At 40.7% G+C, this 21355-nt stretch overlaps 1 protein-coding gene across 2 annotated transcripts in view; it reads left to right on the top strand.

Annotated features, from left to right (window-relative positions):
- The window catches only part of HACE1 (HECT domain and ankyrin repeat containing E3 ubiquitin protein ligase 1), a 36892-nt gene that overhangs the window by 753 nt on the left and 14784 nt on the right, over positions 1-21355 (top strand). The window contains exons 2-19 of one of the 2 annotated variants that reach the window (XM_035109321.2): positions 688-742; positions 1306-1395; positions 2159-2263; positions 3892-3967; positions 6195-6326; positions 7041-7123; positions 8447-8543; positions 10486-10587; positions 11790-11896; positions 12445-12595; positions 14270-14607; positions 16415-16483; positions 16908-16995; positions 18156-18267; positions 18356-18453; positions 19052-19139; positions 20332-20481; positions 20996-21192. In XM_035109321.2, the coding sequence (XP_034965212.1) occupies positions 688-742; positions 1306-1395; positions 2159-2263; positions 3892-3967; positions 6195-6326; positions 7041-7123; positions 8447-8543; positions 10486-10587; positions 11790-11896; positions 12445-12595; positions 14270-14607; positions 16415-16483; positions 16908-16995; positions 18156-18267; positions 18356-18453; positions 19052-19139; positions 20332-20481; positions 20996-21192 (2138 nt within the window). Of the gene's footprint in view, positions 1-687; positions 743-1305; positions 1396-2158; positions 2264-3891; positions 3968-6194; positions 6327-7040; positions 7124-8446; positions 8544-10485; positions 10588-11789; positions 11897-12444; positions 12692-14269; positions 14608-16414; positions 16484-16907; positions 16996-18155; positions 18268-18355; positions 18454-19051; positions 19140-20331; positions 20482-20995; positions 21193-21355 lie in introns of both variants that reach the window. The other variant, XM_035109319.2, reaches the window with a different exon arrangement.

Raw genomic sequence — 21355 nt, 5'->3', positions numbered from 1 at the left:
CCGGGGTGTGTGAAGTAGGGCAAGTGGCACATGTGTGTACAATAAGGTTTTGGGTCCAGTCCTTGCTGTTTTTTCAGACGAGGCTGGCCAGACTTCAGGCATGCCAGATCTGCTTGGTTTGTTTTTGTACTAAAACCCCAGGACCTACCAAACAGAGTTAGGCACAGAAGACAAGCAGTTCTACATAAAGAACAGAGTGCCTCTGAGGATATTCTGAACCTAGGAATTTTCTTTCAGTATCAGAACTGGACTGAGTGTAGTCCATTCACATAAATTCCCTAGTTTGTTTTCTTCATTTCAGTAGCCTAATGAAAATGTGTTTTATTAATTCTGCTGGGAAACGGTGTTGTTAAAGGGTTTCCTAATCTGCCTACAGAGTGTAGGCATCATCCTAGCAACTGTGAGCAACTGTTTTCCAGGGCATGCAGGAAATAGGAATACTGTACTGTATGTAAGGATGCACTCTGGGTTTCTTCTACCGGTAGTAATCAATATTTAATACTATGATTATTGACAGTAACGTTTGTGCAAATCTTGCTGATGTGTTCTATGAGTTACAAGCCTGAGTAATGGTCAGGTTGTGGTGTGGAATGTTAGAAGGCAAGTGGAAGGTGGAATTCAGAGTAGAATATTTTGCTAAGTTTGTGCCTCCATTTGTGACATAATTATAATTTAATTTCTACACAGATAATGAAACTGCTGTCTACACTTTAATGCCAATGGTAATGGCTGACCAACATAGGTGAGTCTTCATATCTAAATAGTGGATCTACAGTAGCACCATTTTTTTAATAGTGTGGTATATATATACACATTTGTTTAATTTTGAAACCAGGCCAGGTTTTTTTTGCCCTAGTACCAGGCCTGAAACTTATTGTTTTTTCATAAGCAAGCATAAACAAGCTGGAGTAAAGCCTTTTTGGCCAAACTGAGTTTAGAAGAAACACACATGTTAAATCAGCTGTGTTTCTCTGGTGATATTTATCCCAAAACAGAGCAATTCTTTATTTGTAACTACACACACGGGGGCAGTGTACTGTATAGTCCTTGCCCAATTCCCTAGTACAGGATACAGTTTACACAAGAGTGATTCGAATTCATTTCCAAATAATAAGTACCTATTTGAATTGAGGGAGAAGAAAGAAATTGAAGAAGAAATTAAATTAGAAATACTCATTTTCTAGAGAATGCTTTTGTTGTACAAATTGACTCACCTTTTAGGATTGGTTTTTAAACTCCAGAGGCTATTACGAGTAGTTGAAAACACAGTTTTTTTGCTAAATAAAATTAACCTTTTTGCTTTAGATCTGTTTCAGAGTTGCTGTCAAATTCGAAGTTTGATGTCAATTATGCATTTGGACGTGTGAAGAGGAGCTTGCTTCATATTGCAGCTAAGTAAGCCAACTTTTGAAAGCAATTGTTACAGTGTAAAAGGCAGATTTACATTAGTTTTATCTAGATCACTGTTTCTTGCTTTCAGTTTATTACTATTTTTGCCTGTCATGTTGAATGTGCTTGGCAGTAATGGTGCATATAAAACATAAGAAAGAGCCCTGTTGTTGCCATAACAAATGCTTATCTAGTACAACACTTTGTGATCCCAGCAGCTGGTATTCAGAACTAATCCAGCTATCATTCCTAGTAGCTATAGATGGTGTTACCATCCATGAATTTGTCTAAGTTCTTTTTACAACCACCTAAGTTGGAGGCTACAGTGTGTGGTTCATTTCCCCCCACTATATAGATTAGTTTTCCCCAACCTGGTGCTCTCCAGGTAGTTTTGGACTATGGTCCTTGATGAGAGATGATGGGAGTTGGGCTATAATTCCCCTCATCCTCACCATTGGCCATGCTGACTGGGGTAGATGGGAGTTGTAGTTCAACCTCGGCAGGGCCACAGGTTAACTGATCCTGCTTTACAGAATGCTTTAAAGAAACACTAATTTCTTTATAAATTCAGATCTTTATACTAAATGCCACTGGGCTTTTAATAAAAGGCCCCTTGGCTGATGCAGAGTTAACCTTAACTGCCTGTTAATTCAAAATATTCAAACTTTGATTTGATGCATTTTCATTATGCTGTTCGTAAGGGAAGTTATCTTTTTGTAGCCAAGCTGCTTTAACCTTTTGTTAAAACCTTTCTAACCTCTTTCCACAGCTGTGGGTCAGTTGAATGCCTAGTTCTACTGTTAAAGAAAGGTGCAAACCCTAACTATCAAGACATTTCAGGGTGCACTTCACTTCATTTGGCTGCTAGAAATGGGTAAGAGATGCAGCTTTTTACATTTAGCTTTTTATTTCTAAATAGAATAGTCTTTCAATAACAGTAGTTCTTCTGTCCTATAGAAGCTCTGTAGCCAAGCAGAAGCCACATTTGTTTCATTGCTCCGCAGACTGAATTGGGGAGGGGGAGGCTAGCATTATTATTATTTTTTAAAAAGCTCAGTGTTATTGATGTAAGTTCTATTGCACACAAAAAAGTTTGTTATGCAAATGGAAGCGCAGCATTGGATGCAACCCCCATCCCTCTCATTTTTTCTTCAAAACTAGAAACGTGGGTGTATTGGCTTTTGAATGAAGCTTGAAAATTAAGTAGTGGTTGAAATCTGATTCATACACTAAGGCTGTAAATTTATGTACACTTACCTGGGAGTAAAACCTGCTAACTTCGCTGAGGCTTTTTTCTGAGTACAGATGCATATGATTGCACTGTTACTGAGTTCGTTTGCATGGTGGAGCTGTAATTCTACATCTCTCTCTCCCATCACACACACAGATCCATCCATTCCAGTCTGGTTTCAGGCCCTGTCTTGGCGCTGAAATAGCCTTGGTTGCCTGGCTGGTGACCTTGTTGGGGGAGTGTGCTGCTGTTGGTTCTCCTTGACCTTTCAGCAACTTTTGGCTCACTTGACAAGGGTGTCCTTCTTGGAACAGCTCAGGTGGGTGGGAGCTGGAGACACAATATTATGGTTCCTCTCCTACCTGCAGGTTTGCTGCCAGAGAGTAGTTGTGCAAGATTGTTGCTTGGCTCCATGGCTTTTGAGCTGTGGGGTCCTGCAAGGGTCCATTCTGTCTCTGTGCTATTCAACATCTAGATCAGGCACCCCCAAACTTCGGCCCTCCAGATGTTTTGGACTATAATCCCCATCATCCCTGACCACTGGTCCTCTTAGCTAGGGATCATGGGAGTTGTAGGCCAAAACATCTGGAGGGCCGCAGTTTGGGGATGCCTGATCTAGATGAAAACTACTGGGAGCTGTCATCCAGTGATTTGGAGCATGGTGCCATGAGCATGCTGATGCTCTCTTCATTCCATTGGAATCCTGAGAGGCTGTGAAGGTGTAGGACCAGTATCTGGGAGCAGTGATGGGCTGGATAGGGGCCTTTTAAACTGAGGCTGATGGAGGCGCTGTGGGTAGGTTGTTTCCATGTCTGGGAATTAGGTACACATCCTGTTGTGAAAGGAATTGCACTCCCCCTGGGAACAAGTTTGTAGTCAGGGTGTATCCATTGGTACCAAGTGGAGTTACAAGTGGCTTTTGTGGCTACGAGTGCTTATGCCCAGCTATGGTTAGCTGTTTGGACCGGGAGAGCCTGGTCTTAGTTGTTTATGTTCTAGTTATCTCCTGCCCTGATATATATTTAATAAACAACATAAGTTCAGTTTGTGTATTTTTTTAAAATGAAAATAATAATTAAAGTCAGGTCTCCAGGTACACAGACCACCCTATGGAATGCCTAGCTTGCAGATTAAGTAGTTTGCTTTTTACAGGGACACTCGCTAATCATGTCACATGCAAGAAATTTCCAGCCCTAGGAAACTAGGGGGGAAGCTGAGGAAGTCTTGTTTTATTGGGCTTGTGGCCAATATGTAATTTGTTTTCCGCACAGCCAGAAGAAATGTATGAGCAAGCTGCTAGAGTACAGCGCTGATGTCAACATTTGTAATAATGAGGGCCTGACAGCAGTAAGTCGTGCAATTTTGTTCCTATTACCCTTCACTTAAATATTGCCATTATATGATCATCCCTAAACTTGCTTATTTCACTGCTTGACCTTCTTCCGATAATCAAGAAATGTAATGAGCTATACTTACAGTCCTTGGTAGTTAATGGAAATAATACATCTTGTGTTCTGAAAATTGTAGTTCTGGCTGGTGATGCTGAATTGCTGTTTAATCTGTAAAATATGTTCATGTGCGCCGGGTTGTATTATTTAAAAATTCAGCCTTGTATAGTGACTTCTCACTCTAAAGATTTGACTTGGCATGTGATGTGAAACTAATGTCATAATCTGCAGTGGTGCATGGACTGGTGCAGCAATTATTCCCCATCCATTATCCTCAAAACTTGAGTTGTGCTGTTTTGTTTTGTTTTGATCACCACCACCAAATCCTTAGACTTTTACCTTATTTGAAGTAAAATACAAGACGGCTATGAGAGTTTAATACAGTGGTACCTCTAGTTGCGGACTTGATCTGTTCCGGGGTGCTGTTCACACCCCAAAAAGTCCACAACTAGAGCGCCGCTTCTGCGCACGTGTGCGATGCGATAGAGCACTTCTGCACATGCGTGAAATGCACAGATAGCTTCTGAGCATGTGCACGCGGTGAACCCAGAAGTAAACACTTCTGGGTTTGCCGCATTCGTAACCCGAAAGGACACGACATGAAGCGAATGCAACACAAAGTATGACTGTAATGGTTTTGCCATGAACACTTGAGCTGGAGAGCAGGATGGCAGAGTGCCTGTTGTTTGAAGTGCTCTGAGTGCCTTAAGACAGTGGCACCCAAACAGGCCACTGGCCACCAGAGGGAAGTGCCAGCTTAACTGCTACTGGGCAAAGGCTCTTGAAGGGCCTTTGCCCAATGTTGCTCTGGCAAGAGGTTTCTCTATGTGACTTCTCTATTGCACTGCCCCCTCGTTTTCATCAGCAGTCTCACTTGCCAGAATTCAGGAGCAAGTGGTGGAGAGGATGTGGGGAGCAGTGGATTGGCAGAATCTTCTGGTCCCAATAAGCAGTAACACCACTGTAAGCAACAGTGCAGTGCTCAACTTCATGCACTGTGACTACAAGCAAGCTTCTCCCATTGTCCCTTTCTGGTCTGGAGCTGGAAAGGTTGATGGGCTGGGCCTTTTCCCGGTCTGGCTGCCAAGCTCCAGCCTTCTTCCCAATCTCGAAAGTGTGGAGGTGGTGGAGATAACTGTTGCAATATTTTACGTCCATCTCTGTAGCTTTAAAGCTGGATAAAGTTTGCTCATCATGCTCACCCGCCTTGCTATTAGCACTGCTAAGGAATAGGCATGCTGCGGAATATTAGTTTCCTTGGGTGGGATGGCAAGCATTGTTGGAACAGCTGGGCCACGTAGATGTTTGGCTTTACCTGGCAAGGAGACTGTATAAAGACAGACAAGGGCAACTGCAAAAGTTGTATGTCATTAAACTCTTGCTGTTCGTTCTAGACGAAAACAATTAGCAACGTGAGTTCAAAGAGCCAGTGTGACATATTGGTTAGAGTGTTGGACTTGGGAGAAGCTCACTTGAAGCTCACTAGGCCAGCCTAACCTAACTCAGGTTACTGTTGTGTTCATAAAATATTGTGCTTATGTAGAGAAAGGTGGGATATAAGTTTAAGGTAATTAAAAAAAACCTCCATAGTGTTCCTGGAGCATCCCCTTTTTCATTGAGTATGTCTTAGAACAAGGCATCCCCAAACTGTGGCCCTCCAGATGTTTTGGCCTACAACTCCCATGATCCCTAGCTAACAGGACCAGTGGTCGGGGAAGATGGGAATTGCAGTCCAAAACATCTGGAGGGCCGAAGTTTGGGGATGCCTGTCTTAGAAGCTGAATTTGCAACCCTCTGCATGCATGTTGGAATCTGGGAGTCTTGTGTTTCTGGTATATTCATTTTCCTAAAGGAAGAGGAAAATGTGTTCCTTGCCTGGTGCAGGTTTCTGTGAGTCCCTCTTTCATGCACCGTTGGAAATTTCAAGTTATCAAGAGTGCTTGTTTATTCAGTACTCATGAATATTAAGCCATTGATTGGCACCTAAATCCCTTTTATAGGATTACAAATAACATTAATACTAATATTTCCCTTTCCCTCAAATTTCATTATTTAGATTTATTGAATTTACTTGCTGAATGTATTTCTCTCCCTGGTTGGTGTTTTGTTTTGTTTTTCGTATCCAGATCCATTGGCTTGCTGTGAATGGGCGAACAGAATTGCTTCACGATCTTGTACAGCATGTTACCAATGTAGATGTTGAAGATGCCATGGGGCAGACAGCACTTCATGTAGCTTGCCAAAATGGCCACAAGACGGTAGGCTAATGATCAAAACTTACAATTTTAAGGGCTTGCAATGTAAGTATTTTGTGGCAAAGAGGCCCATTAACAGGAAACATCAAGCGTTTGGACTCTCAACTGATGGTACTCCTAAGGAATTGCTTGTTCTTGTGGCTCTTTCGCTTCTGCTTAGAAACGGCTTTATAGTGCAGCTGATGAGTTACTTAGGAGATGACACATTTTTCTGCATCGTTGTTTCATGGATGCTTTTTACGAAAGTTAATTAATTGGAACCAGTCTAATAATTAGAAATATATAGTTTATTTTAATTGGCTTCGGTTGGAAACTAGATTTATACACAATGACGTATTCTACAAGGGCCCAAATTCAGTTGTGTGAAATTCAGTTGTTAATTCAGAATTGGTCCCCTTGAAATTAGTGAATAATAAATCTCTGCTGTTAAACTTGAAAATGTAGGTGGGAGAGAAATTAAATCTGTAAGCTTAACTATTTTTTTTTTAAAATATGTCTCTGTAAATGTTTTTTTTCCTGCTGTTTTTTCCCCCCGGGCCGGGGGGGGGGGCAGGGCGGTAACTCAAAGAAGTAACAGTACAATCCTAGATGTGTATACTTGGAAGTAAGTTGTGTTGAATTCCCCGGGGCTTAATCCTAAATAAATGGGATAGGAATGCAGCTCAATAGTGCATATTTGTAGATTATTTTCATTCAGTTTTTTCTTCTTCCCAAAAGACAGTTCAATGTCTTCTGGATAGCGGTGCAGATATCAACAGGCCCAACGTTTCGGGAGCAACTCCACTCTACTTTGCTTGCAGGTATGATTCGTTTTTGTTTTTAAATTATTTTATTAAATGTTGAAGTTCATAATATCTGAGGAAATCAGGAGAATGTTGACTTAGGTTTGCAAAATCTGTTCTTCACCACGAGGATCACTGAGAAACCTTGCATTCATCACCCTCTCGGCCTTCTTGAACCTGTTAATCTTGAATGGTACTAAATCAGGCTGGTGGCACACATAGCCTGGTAGTGGATGCTCTGACTGACACAGAGGTCTTTCCTGGCCTTGGTAACAGAGGTTCTTTCAAATGGAGATGCCAGGGATTGCATGCCAATCAAGTGCTCTGCCACTGAGTTAACTGAACTATGGTTCTTCTTGGCTGGAGCTTAATTTTTTATTTAATGCCATAATCAGAGTGTGATGTAGACTATGAGCAGGCAAACTAAGGTCCGTGGGCCGGATCAGGCCCAAATGCCTTCTGGATCCGTCCCGCGGACGGTCTGGGAATTGTCGCGTGGATCTCCAGCGCACACATTCTTTCCCTCTCCCTCCGTCTCCCTCACACGCTGCCGCCGGCGCCTCCTCCCTCCATCCCTCCTCCCGGCTTCTCTCCGCCCTGCCTAGAGGAGGAAGGGGGCTGGGCTTTGTTGGTGCCAGCAGCAGCAGCGCTTGAGCGGCTGCCATTTTAAGCTGCCCCTCCCCAGAGCCTTTTTTGTGAGCCACTCCACCGCCAGCAGCTGCTGCTTGCAAGACACAGGTACACAGCCACTGGGGCTCATGGTGCTCTTGCATCATTCCTCCCCCAATATAGTCTGGCCCCCCACAAGGTTTGAGGGACAGTGGACCAGCCCCCTGCTGAAAAAGTTTGTTGACCCCTGATGTAGATCATTACACTATACTGAGGATTTATAAATATTATAAACATTGAATCAGCACTCACTCAGTGTTTTTCATTGTATTCTCTTCAAATGCATTAAACTTCTTAGGGGGTGCAGGGATGGAATATGGTATGGGATCTTCTTTCCCTCAGTCCAAGGTTTAAACATCCCAAGAAAATCATTTCTAGGATGTCTTGAAGTCTTCTGTTTTCTTCTTTTTAAAATGTTTATTTCCCCCTCCTTTTGGTTGTAAGTACCATTTATATTTGAAAGCTAGGCAGAATTTATAATCACCTTGCTTCTATTTGCTGATCCAAACAATTCCCTTGCTGCTTCTGGTTTATATTTAGAAAATCATGATTACCCTTCAGTCAAGTGCCCTTAATACTTCTTTCATTTTTGAAATATTGCATGGATTCAGGAAGGAAGGCTGATAGAACATGCACTGAATGGATCTTATAACTTCTCTATGATTCATTTAGCCACGGCCAAAGAGACACCGCACAGATCCTTTTGATGAGAGGAGCCAAATATTTGCCAGACAAAAATGGGGTCACTCCACTTGATCTCTGTGTACAGGTACAAATTTGCTTCAGGTTTACATACCTTGCTTAAAACTACTGCTGAGTGCCATTGTAACCTTTTCCTGTTAGTTTGAGGGTGTTGCTGGAGGGTGGTGTTGTAAGTGGCTGTTGTTTCCTGTTTCTGTGCAATGGTAAAAATTATGTCTCTTCTCCGCTTTCCCCTTTGCCCAAGCAGAATGTGTAGGTTTCTGATGCAAGAGGAGCGTATTCATTGTACCACAGGGAGATGCATGACTTGCCCTCCATGTATTAGTTTGGGCCTGGAAACATGGAAAGAGGATTCACTAGTCACTTGTGCATCATGTGTCAGTTCCACATCCTAATATACAAAGCCCTAATTAGATTAATTGCCTACAGTTAGAGGCTTCTGTGTTCTGTGCAGCACCTGTGATATTACTGAAGCTAAGCAGATGTTAAATTCTTATGAAGTAACTCTTAGAACTCAAATCTGAACGGCTGGTTAGAGTAATTGTGTTTAGAGTTCTGCCTTGAATGATATTTCATCTAATCCTAGTCAATGAAATAAATGATTCCATGGAAATCAGGTCCCCCCACCAATGCTGAATCCAGCCATTAATGTATTCATTAAAAAATGCCACACTGGAGTTTTAAGTCCAACATTTTATATTAATTTAGCTTTTTTATTATTTGAAGGCATACTGCTTTACATATACACAATATCCAAAGTGGTGTACACTCGTACCTCGAAAGTCGGAACGGAATCTGTTCCAGAAGTCTGTTCGACTTCCAAAATGTTCGGAAACCAAAGCACAACTTCTGATTGGCTGCAGGAAGCTCCTGCAGCCAATCAGAAGCCCCGTCGGAGGTTCGGCTTCCAAAATTAGTTCGCAAACCGGAACAGTCACTCCGGGTTTGTGGCGTCCGGGAGCCAAAACGTTCGAGAACTAAGCTGTTCGAAAACCAAGGTGCGACTTTGTAGCACTATTAAGATGTAGCATAATCAATAAAACCATGTAAAATCTTAGTACAACCACAATTGCAATAGTAAGCACATTAAAAGAAAAACTTCAGTATCCTCTAGTTGGGAAATGCCTGGATCAATAAGCATGTTTTTAGCATGTGTAGAAAACATAGACATCAGCTACCATATCTCTTTAGGAAGGCTGCTCCACAGGGTAGGGAGGCTGCTCCACATTTTCTTGGTGTTCTGGAGATGAATTTCTAAGGGTTGTGGTATCACCAAGAGGGCCACACCTGCTTATCTCAGTGCACAAGCACGTCTATAAGTATGGTGTGCTTTCTTTGGGGAGCCAAGTTGTTTAGTTTTCACAATAGAAAGTTCTATAAGGTCCATGTTCAAAGCCAGTTTACACAGTAATTTGGAGTAGAAGTTATTTACGTGGTAGGAAACAAGCACAAATTGGGCTAATGTGTCCTTGCCTCCTCTTCCCACCCTAAAATACGTTATTTGATCTGAGCCTCTACCGTGTTTCTCATATTATAAGACACGTCTTATATTTATTTTTTCCTCAAAAAAACACACTATGGCTTATTTTCAAGGGATGTCTTATTTTTTTCCTCCTCCTGCCGCGGCTGGCATTGCTGCTGTGCCTATCACTATATCTTATTTTTGGGGTATGGCTTATATTCCTTGAATGCTTAAAAATCCTGCTATGGCTTATTTTATGGGTATGTCTTAAAATATGAGAAACAGGGTATATTCTCTCACACAAATGGACTTCCCTAACTTAAGAGTTGAAAAGGGAAGTTTCAATATTGAGATATGAGTTAGAACACTTACCCTTATTTTTCACTGCTATTGGTTTTTTTAAATTGACCTTGCTTCCTAGTAGCATGTCCCTTTAAAATTGTATCTATGTTTGTGTTTCATTTAAAACTCAGTGTATTTCAGTTACGACATTTTCTGAAGGATATGATTTAAATTATTGCTTAAATAAAAATCCTCTCTTTTCCAGGGTGGCTATGGAGAGACTTGTGAAATCCTAATACAGCACCATCCTAGACTTTTCCAAACAATTATTCAAATGACACAAAATGAAGAACTTAGAGAAAACATGGTGAATTCAGTTATCTTCTTACGTTTAGTCTCCAACCCAATGTGTTAATCAGCTAGGTTTTGCAAATTATAGCAGTTTTCCTTTTAATTAAAAAAAGTTGTATTGGTTTTTAAACAAATACAAAAACTAGAACCATTAACCACTTATTCAGCATTACATCTAATGGTGTTTGCTCTATCCAATGACTTTAGACATAAGCTTACAGATCCAGTGTTCAAACATGTTACTTAACGTAACCTCTCCACCAGGAAGATTGAGCAGTTGGTAGAACAAGGTCTTGAATTTGGCCGTTAACATAGTTAAAGAAAGAGGTCCACATTTCTTGGAAGGTGTCATAGAATCCTAGAATCCTAGAGTTGGAAGAGACCACAAGGGCCATCCAGTCCAACCCCCTGCCAAGCAGGAAACACCATCAAAGCATTCTTGACATATGCCTGTCAAGCCTCTGCTTAAAGACCTCCAAAGAAGGAGACTCCACCACACTCCTTGGTAGCAAATTCCACTGCCAAACAGCTCTTACTGTCAGGAAGTTCTTCCTAATGTTTAGGTGGAATCTTCTTTCTTGTAGTTTGAATCCATTACTCCATGTCCGCTTCTCTGGAGCAACAGAAAACAACCTTTCTCCCTCCTCTACATGACATCCTTTTATATATTTGAACATGGCTATCATATCACCCCTTAACCTTCTCTTCTCCAGGCTAAACATACCCAGCTCCCTAAGCCGTTCCTCATAAGGCATCGTTTCCATGCCTTTGACCATTTTGGTTGCCCTCTTCTGGACACGTTCCAGCTTGTCAGTATTTCAATTCATTGTATATCATTTCCCAGTAAGCTTTGACCTTGCTACAAGACCACCACATATGAGAAAAAGAACCTTCTTTCTCTTTACATTTCCAACACTTATTTGATTAAGATTTATGAGTCCAAGCTGGTCCTCAGCCCCACTGCTCAGAATGGACCCCCCCATCTCCGTCACCCATCTCCGTCTCTTTTTGTTAAGCGTTTAATTGCCCTCGTGTGTATGGTGAGATGCTCAAACATTGCTGCAGCCCATATATTACTTTAAAAACTATAGCAGTTTGGTGATAGCCCTACTTGTGTTAGAAATTATTGGTTGACGTTGGTTGGTTGGTTTAACATTTTAAATTACTGTCTGGTGTGATCAAAATTTTTGTGACTGTTTCCCTCCCTCCTGTATCTAGTTGCGGCAAGTCCTAGAACACTTGTCTCAGCAGAATGAAAACCAGTACCTTAAAATTTTGACTAGTCTTGCTGAGGTGGCTACAACAAATGGTCACAAACTACTCAGGTAAGTTGGGCCTCACCACAAATAATCTATTCTCTTAGGTTTCCTTTGTGTGTGTGTGTGTGTGGGGGGTTTCTCCTGCGATGGAATATTTTAACTCCCACCAAAGCACATTTACTTAAACACATAGGTTGAAAGGTTTTTTCTTAAGTCTTTGCTGCTGTCTGCCAGAAGAAACAAAGCAGGCCCGGATGTGCAACTACATTGTTGGCTTTTGTGTACGTGGATACATAATGTGTACCGTTTCTTCCTGTATCACTCCACTCCCCCTGCCCTGTGGTCATTTGGAAAGGGAAAATAGTATGGCAATTGACTGGGTGGCTTGCTCCCATGACCTAAATTCCCTTGCTCCCATGACCTAAATTCCCTATAAAATGCAGAGTTGAGGCAACAAAGCAAGACGTCTAAACAATGGATAGGCTGAAGAGCAGAGCTGGGGTGCTATGCCAGTGGAGAATTGACGGGTCTATGGTTGTAGCTATTTCGAAGATTTTGATTTGGGTCCTAAGGAAGTCTCTCCGTTATATTGAAGCCTTTCTTGTACTTTCCAGCTTGTCAAGTAATTATGAAGCTCAAATGAAGAGCCTGCTGAGAATCGTGAGGATATTTTGTCATGTCTTTCGACTTGGGCCATCCACTCCCAATAATGGAATTGACATGGGGTACAATGGAAATAAAACTCCAAGAAGCCAAGTGTTCAAGGTCAGAAAAGTAGTTGACGTTATTAGGAAGATAGACCTTAAAGAGATGAATTTCACAAAGCATGCATTCATTAATCAGGCATCTCATGAGGAGGACGTAAGTTTATTGATACCCATTTTAAGTTGGGACCACTTGTTTTTTCTTTGTAATCAATGCTTAACTTAACTGATTGCCAAAATGTTTTTCATTTTATTTCCCTCGAGATCATCCTGTGTAGCATGAAACGGAGTGCCCTAAAAATTGCATATCCCAGTCCTAACTTTATAAATATCATTGCTTCTGCTGATGTGTGATTGATATGATAGCCCATTTTGTGTGCTTGATTTTTCTGAAAAACCCTTGTGTTGTGTTTATAGCGAGACTGAAGAAGTGGGTCTACTGAGGTCGAGACCTTGCTGCTGAACTGTAGACCTTTTTTTAGTTATGGATCTCTTTTCTCCCTTTGCATAAAATCTAAGGTGGTTTTCTTGCACATGTATGAGTGGAAGGAGAGCTGCTTCTCTTTGCTGCCTCTGAGAAATGAGTGGGTACCACAACCACGTGGGCAATCTTTATCACAAGAGTTTTCTCACTCAATAGGCTTCAGATACTGTCCCCATATTGGCTATTGTGGAAATCAACCCTCTTTTTGCCCCTTTCCCTGTTATATTTAGTGACACATAAGATACAAGTGTGGCAACTGCAATATTTCTTCATACAACCTTTAGTATTGATATAATTATAGGCCTCCAAAACCTGTTGCCAAATTTGTCTGCAAAAACTACAAAGTTTTTGAGCACACTCAGAACATATGAACTGCTATGTTAGTTAGTATTTCATAGGAATAAGCTTATCATTGGGTCAGCAAGACTCACGGGTAGCAGATTATCTTGTCTGCAAGTTTAAAATCTCAGAAAAAGAGAGAAAAGAAACAGCAAGGGAGAAAGTAAATGTAAAAAGTTACCGCGTGAAAAACTATAGGAAAACAAGAGGAATAGGCAAAAATAACTTTCTCCTAGAAACACAAATGGATAGGAATTTGATTTTTAAAAATCCTCTTTTCACATAAAAAATTAGAATTTTGTTTAGGAGTGAATACCTAAGAAATCTGAAGTATAAAATAAGGCATGCTTATTGGAAGCTTACATTTCCCTCTGAATCTTTAAAGTAACGTTTTCTGAAATTTTGCTCTGGCATTCTTTCTGTGAAACCTCAAGCCTATTCACAGAAAAAGGGAAATATTTAAAGTGGTAGGAATTTGTCTTGGTCACTGCTTACCTTGTGCTAACTTTAAGTTCTGCTCTGTGGTCTATTCAAGGCTATGACTGGATTCTGGTTGTCGTTTGGTGCAGGGTCTGGTGTTCATAAAACCAGCATAACCCATAATGTAGACTTGATTTATACCTTTGGGGATCTCTGTAGCCCTTCTATCTGCTTAGTAGTTGTCTGCGTACTATCTATTAGTAACAATATGAAATGATTATTATTTTTTGGCAAAACCATAATGTCAGCATGGCTTTTAATCAAATGGGCTATTTTCCTTTGCAGATGCTCCACACAGATGGAGGATATGGCAGAAAACTGGTTTCATTTTTTTATAATATCGCTTTACTAGAATCCTAATAGCTTCCCTATAGTAATCTAAAATTACATCTATTGGTCTGCTTTAAATTCAGTTTCTCTTGTGCTTTGCAGCCTCTGGAATTACTCTGGCACTCATTAGATGAATGGTTAGCTCTAATATCCGCAGAACTGATGAAAAACAAAAGAGACTCTGCCAATATCACTTCTATTTTACTGAAGCAAAAGGGACCAGATCAACAAGATGGCGCTCCTACGCATATATTTGATGTTGCCGCATCAGAGAAGAGCACAACGTTATCTATGGACACGGGGGACCCTAAAATGTATGAAGTTGGCAGTACGCAAGAAGCGTACGCAGATTGCCAGGATGTTATTTCCGTGACAGCAAACCGGCTGAGTGCTGTCATTCAGGCATTTTATATGTGTTGTTCCTGTCAGATGCCTCAAGGGTAAGAAGCCTCAGACTTGCACACCTTTTCTTTTACAGAGTCCAGGTCCATAATGCTTTCTTTAAATAATAATAATAATAATAATAATAATAATAATAATAATAATAATAAGGTTGAAAGGTCGGCTGTAAACCTGAGGTTAGAAAAGGGATGAGAAGCCTAGGATGTTCTAGATTTTGTTGGACTCCAGTCCTGGCCAGCAAGGCTGGTGTTCAGGGATTATTGTATTTATCAGGCACCCCCAAACTCGGCCCTCCAGATGTTTTGGGATTGCAATTCCCATCATCCCTGACCACTGGTCCTGTTAGCTAGGGATGATGGGAGTTGTAGTCCCAAAACATCTGGAGGGCCGAGTTTGGGGATGCCTGGTATTTATAGTCCAACAACATCTGGAAGGTCACAGCTTTCTCTTTCCTGGGGTACAATCGGCCTTCATGAAGCTTTCAGCAATCATGGCGTAGCAATAAGTCATTTTGTGCAGGTTCTAGTAGCTTCCTGCGACCTCCGACTTTTTTGGACCAGCCGCTCCTAACAATTCCTACCGTCCACCACAACTTTCCAGATTCTAATTCTCCCCTAATTGGCTGGACCTCATTAAAGCTTTTCATTACACTGGTCGTTGCTTCATGGACTATAGTTTTCCCAGCACAGGCACGAGACAGGACCTTTACAGAAAATGTTGTTTAAGCTAAAACAGTGGTTCCGGGTTTTTATTTGAGAAGAAGAAAAGGCACCCTTAATAAAAAGCTGGCAGTCTAGCAAGTAACAACCCTCTTTTCTGGACAGCAGGTATCTTTGACAAAAGGAGTCATTGGATAACTTAAATTATAAATTGGTTTGTGTAAGCTTTTACTGTTACTACAAAGAAAATGACAGTTGCAGAAATTAGCCTTTCTCATTTAGGACCAATCTAGACCAGTAATTAGGCTAAGGAAATGCAGGCCTGACTGCCTAGGAATGTGTATCTGAAGAAGTGTGCATGCACACGAAAGCTCATACCAAAATAAAAACTTAGTTGGTCTTTAAGGTGCTACTGCCTAGGAATGTGTTAGTGATTTTTCACTTCCGCAGTGCCTCAGGGAAAAGTATGTATCTTCCCATCTTTTCATGTATTGTGGAAAGCTGAGCAGATGGCCTTTCTGTTATCTATATCACTGGAATACAAGGTCAGAAAAACATACTCTTCATATTTGCTTTGTAGATGTTAGGATTGCTGAAACTTGTACCCTCAGTGCCCAAGTTAGAACCATCTGTTTATGTTCAGTCGAATGTGATGCCAGCAGAATTCTAGAATATTGTTGGAAATAAAAACTAGTGTTCAAGGCTTTTTTGTTCCATTTTTGGGGGTATATTTTAAAACACCTTTCAGGGTTCAAACAATTGGCTGGGGTGGATGGGGAACATTTTCAAATTGTAGTGGTTTAGTGAAGGAGAGTCACTAAACCGCTACAATCTCTGGTCCAAATGTCTGCAGCCATAGTAACGGGAGGCTACAGGAGACATTTGCATACTGTCTTTTCTCCAACACAATGGTGTTGGTCCCCATTGCATGCTCACTATAATCCTGTGCTACTGTATTAAAGTTTGAGGCTCTGTCTTGTTAAAATTATATCTTTTGATAGATTGCTGCAGGAGGTTGAGGTCCCCCCCCCTATAAAAACAGCTTCTCTAATATGGAATGAGTGATTTTAAGAAAGCTGCTCCAGACTGAATTGTTTGGATTGCCTCCTAGAAAAGATAATGGTGTGACGGGTTGTTATCTTTAGATTTGGATACTTTGTTAATCTGATTTTTATTATTATTGCAGAATGACATCTCCTCGCTTCATAGAGTTTGTCTGCAAACACGATAATGTTCTTAAGTGCTTTGTAAACCGGTATGTTACCAGAAATTAACATTTTCATGAAATATTTCCCGTGAGATAAAAAACTTCAGTCTAATGGACTGAGTTTATGTAACTTGGTATGTTGTATAAAACTCCATTCTTCATATTCCAGTACTACTCCATAGAATGCTATAGTTCACTATAGGGTAGCTTTGAATGTGGGAGTCATCATGTTTGTAATATGTGCACTACCACTAGATCTCTTATCACACTTGCTTTATATTCATGATGAAACGTTTTTCAAAGTCAACCACTTCCGTCTATTTCTATGCTATTATTTCATTTGTGAGCACCTACTCCTTTGGAAGCACAGGAGTGGTATTTGCACATCCTCCGTAATGTGTGTGGGATTAAGAGGAATCATATTTTTTTTCAAAACTGGGCACATTTCTTAATCTTAATCTTTTCCCCCCAGAAATCCCAAAATTATTTTTGATCACTTCCACTTTCTTCTTGAGTGTCCTGAACTGATGTCCAGATTCATGCACATCATAAAAGCACAAGTGAGTGTTGAAAACATATTTAATGTGTAATACAAACTGTGGCTCCATTCTAAAACATAAAACATAATTGTTTGCCAAAAGCCATGTGGGTTAGAAGGGGATGCGGGTGGCGCTGTGGTGTAAACCACTGAGCCTTGGGCTTGCCAATCGGAAGGTCGGCGGTTCGAATCCCTGCAACGGGGTGAGCTCCCATTGTTCGGTCCCTGCTCCTGCCAACCTAGCAGTTCAAAAGCATGCCGAAGTGCAAGTAGATAAATATGTACCGCTCTGGCGGGAAGGTAAATGGTGTTTCCGTGCGCTGCTCTGGTTCACCAGAAGCAGCTTAGTCATGCTGACCACATGACCCAGAAAAACGGTCTGCAGACAAATGTCTGCTCCCTCGGCCTTTAAAGCCAGATGAGCGCCGCAAGCCCAGAGTTGTTCACGACTGGACTTAACTGTCAGGAGTCCTTTACCTTTACCGTTATGTGACTTAGAAGCCATAAATGAAGTTAAATCTATAAATATGCTATTCACCTTCATTTAGATTTATTGGTACATCTAATCCTCTGATTGCAAAAATGATAAGACTGATACAATAGTGTAATTTTATTATTTACATCTTGTTGAGAGAGAGACTATTCCCATTTCACACCTCTGGGAGACTGAGCCATATTGACTTGCTGAAAAGCTAGCCATATCTATATTCTGAAGTAGAAAATGTGTTTTTATTTAATTTTTAAACCGTATAAACTTCAGTTCAGATGAACAAAATCCTTTACGATCCTATTTTTCATTAGAATGTTATGTGAAAGGAAGCATAGGTTACATGTTTTTCCCAGGTGAGGAACCTTGGTTGAGAGAGGAAGACTTGCCATTCAGTGAGTTATCCTGAATTGGATTCAGTGTACTGCATGCCTACGGAGCTTTGAGCACCAGCTTGCTATACCACTAGGAAAATACCTTTGTAAACTGAGAAAGTTTTCAAAAGTAGCTTTGGCCTATTGCTATCCCAAGTTGTTAAAAGAACCAGTCAAAAAATCCACTGGACTAGCGCAAAGGAAGGCTCTTCTGGATCCTGGGCGTTCTATAACTTGGTGCCCAGCATAACCCTTTAATTCCTTCCTGTTTCATGATACACCTGACACACTTGATCTTGTGTTTTTCCCCCCTCCACCTAGCCCTTTAAAGATCGCTGTGAATGGTTTTATGAGCACTTGCATTCAGGGCAGCCAGACTCGGACATGGTTCATAGGCCAGTGAATGAAAATGATATTCTGCTGGTCCACAGAGGTAAGGAATTTTCACTCGAGCCATCCTCTCCATGCAAAGCCCTTCTGTGCAGACAAAAGTAAAGGAATTAATTGGTTTTCATATTTAGATTCTATTTTTAGGAGCAGCTGCGAAGTTGTATCTAAAGCAAATTGTGCAAAGCTGAAACAGGGAATTGCTGTCCGTTTCCATGGCGAAGAAGGCATGGTGAGTGTAATTGTGTATAATGTGTAAAAGCATAGTTTTTTATGAGATGCATTTTAAAATAACCCCTTAGGATAGCAGTTCTGAAACTCTCACTGCAAGTCTAAGCTAAGTAGGAGGAAAAACCTACCTGGGACTGTTTGCTCACTGATGGATATGCCAGGCTCTGATGTAGGTAGATCAAGAAGGAAAAAAATCTCTGAAAGCAAAAACTCTGCAGAGCAAATGCATATCAGAAGAATAATGTGTCACTTTTAGGGCTTTTGCTGTTGGCTGTGAACAGCGCAATTGTTTGTGATTCTGGTCAAAGTCTTTTGCAGACCCTTGGGAATATTGATACACCATTTCATATACCAAGACATACAGAAATGTGCTGGGCAGGATAACACAGTGTAAAAATTTGAGCCATGTTTCTTAAGAAGGATCACAAGACATGGTGGGCTTTTTTCTCTCTTAAAAAAATACATTATACAAATTGATATTTTTAACAGAAAAATATAGGACAGAAAAACGAATATAGGACAGAAAAAATAGGACAGAAAAATGAATACTGTATACAAAACTCTATCTGAAGTATTTCACCTCTGTGTTTTGCACCCAGGGTCAAGGCGTGGTACGTGAGTGGTTTGATATCTTATCCAATGAGATAGTTAACCCAGATTATGGCCTTTTTACTCAATCAGCTGATGGTAGGTTGGAATCTCCTTTCTCTTACAATAGCTCGAAGCTAATCATGAACAGCAAACCAAGACTGTGCCAGAAATAATCTAAAACTCTCAGAATTTTACATTTGGCTCTCAAAAAGTGTAAGTATGAGCCTTTTACAAGAGTTCACTTCCTAATGTATAAAGGAGAAGGTTTTGAGATTAAACATTCATCCGTGCTAGATTTATATTTTTTAAACTTTTACATGTATTCAATTATATTCCTTACTTTTTCTCTTTAAACCGCAGCTCACCCCAGTTTCCCAAAAATTGCTGCTTTAACACCCTTCAGTTTCAAGGTCAAGTTGCCAACCTTCAGCTGAAAGCTCCATTTGGCTTATTGATCAATTTCCTGGACTATGTGTTCTCGGTCTGAAGGTGGAACAGATAGTTTTGTGTAACACCTAATAAAATAATTCTGACATTAGGATTGTTTTTGTGAAAATGGAGATGTAGGAGAAGGAATAATATGTTGGCAACAAGCAAACATTGGGTGATGTCCAACAAAGTTTTTCCATTAATGTGAGGGCTTCTGGCTGAGCAATGAAATTTCTTCTTCCTATGCTTCTCCACAGTCTGTTCTGGGGTTTCCAAACTCCTCCAGAGCTGATTTGCAGAGCACATGTTGGGAGCAGATAGGAAGGAAAAGTTCTGTTGCACAAATGAAAGTCATTGCACTAACATTGGATACTGCCGATTGTTTTTAATAAAAGGTATCTTCAGAGTGAAATTTAATTTACAGTTGTACCTTGGAAGTCGAACGGAATCCGTTCTGGAGGTCCATTTAAAAACCAAAGCGCGGCTTCTGATTGGCTGCAGGAAGCTCCTGCAACCAATCAGAAGCTGCAGAAGCCCTGTCGGACGGTCGGCTTCCAGAAGAACGTTCAAAAACTGGAACACTCACTTCTGGGTTTTGATTGTTTGGGAGCCAAAACGTTCGAGAACGAGGCTGTTTGAAAACCAAGGTACGACTGTAAAATAGAAATTAAGGTTATATTTCTTGATTTTATTTTATTTCATTTTTAATTACAGTATTTTTTTTTAAAGTGGGATTTTGTTGGCCACATTTTCTTTTGTACTGATGCTGAGCTACAGAAAACAAATCAAATGTTAGTGTTTTAGACAGTTTGAAAGCCTGTAAGTGAAACCTAATACTTACATTTTTTTTTGACAATAGGAACCACTTTCCAGCCAAATAGCAACTCTTCTGTAAATCCTGATCACTTGAACTACTTCAGATTTGCTGGACAGATCTTGGGTTTAGCACTGAATCACAGACAGCTGGTCAACATTTACTTCACAAGGTCATTCTACAAGCATATACTTGGTATGGTTCCAGCAGTCTTGAATCTTCTCGTGATGCGCAGTGTATCATGCTAAAGAGATGTCTTGCACTGTATTTAAATTTCATTCTCACCCCATTCCTGAGCTCAGCAAGAGTTAGGTTGTTATAAAGATCCTCCTGTACTAATAGGGATGCTATGGACCTGAGCAGCAATTTGCAATGGAACTTTTTTCAAAAAATGAAAACCTGTTTCATGTCTGCCCCCATCCTCCTTTCAGATTTGTTTTGGCTTTTTAATTTAACTTGCTAAACTATTGAGTCAAATTCACACCTATTGGAATGAATGGGAAAATCAGAGCAACTGCTAAATTAACAGTTTTCCAGAAAAACATTTGTTTGTGAATATGGCTGTTATATATTTGCTATCCCTGCTGCCCTGCACTGTTTCAGTGTGTCTGTAGATGGCAGTGCTTTACCACAAATAAAACAGAACACAGCAAAAAACCGTTCCTGAACTAACAATGCATGAAGGGATTTTTCTTTGCGTTTTTCCAAGGTATTCCTGTAAACTACCAAGACGTGGCATCTATTGATCCAGAGTATGGAAAGAACTTGCAGTGGATTCTAGATAATGACATCAGTGACTTGGGGCTAGAGCTGACCTTCTCTGTTGAGACGGATGTGTTTGGAGCAATGGAGGAAGTGCCTTTGAAACCAGGGGGTGCAAGTATAATAGTCACACAGGAAAACAAAGTGAGTCGTTTTGGGTTATATTTGCATGTCATGCCTCTTGCCCCTTTCTAGCTGAGACCTGTGGCAGCAGGCTGGTTTTCCATGAAGCACAATGTGCCCTGAGCAAAACAGCACCTATTACTGAGATTGTGATCCTGTCCTGTTTTGACCTCTCCTTCTGAAG

The sequence above is a fragment of the Zootoca vivipara genome, chromosome 3 (genome assembly GCF_963506605.1).
Source record: "Zootoca vivipara chromosome 3, rZooViv1.1, whole genome shotgun sequence".
Classification (NCBI taxonomy): domain Eukaryota; kingdom Metazoa; phylum Chordata; class Lepidosauria; order Squamata; family Lacertidae; genus Zootoca; species Zootoca vivipara.
The sequence above is the reverse complement of the archived record's forward strand: the minus strand, read 5'-3'. Positions and strand labels throughout refer to the sequence as shown.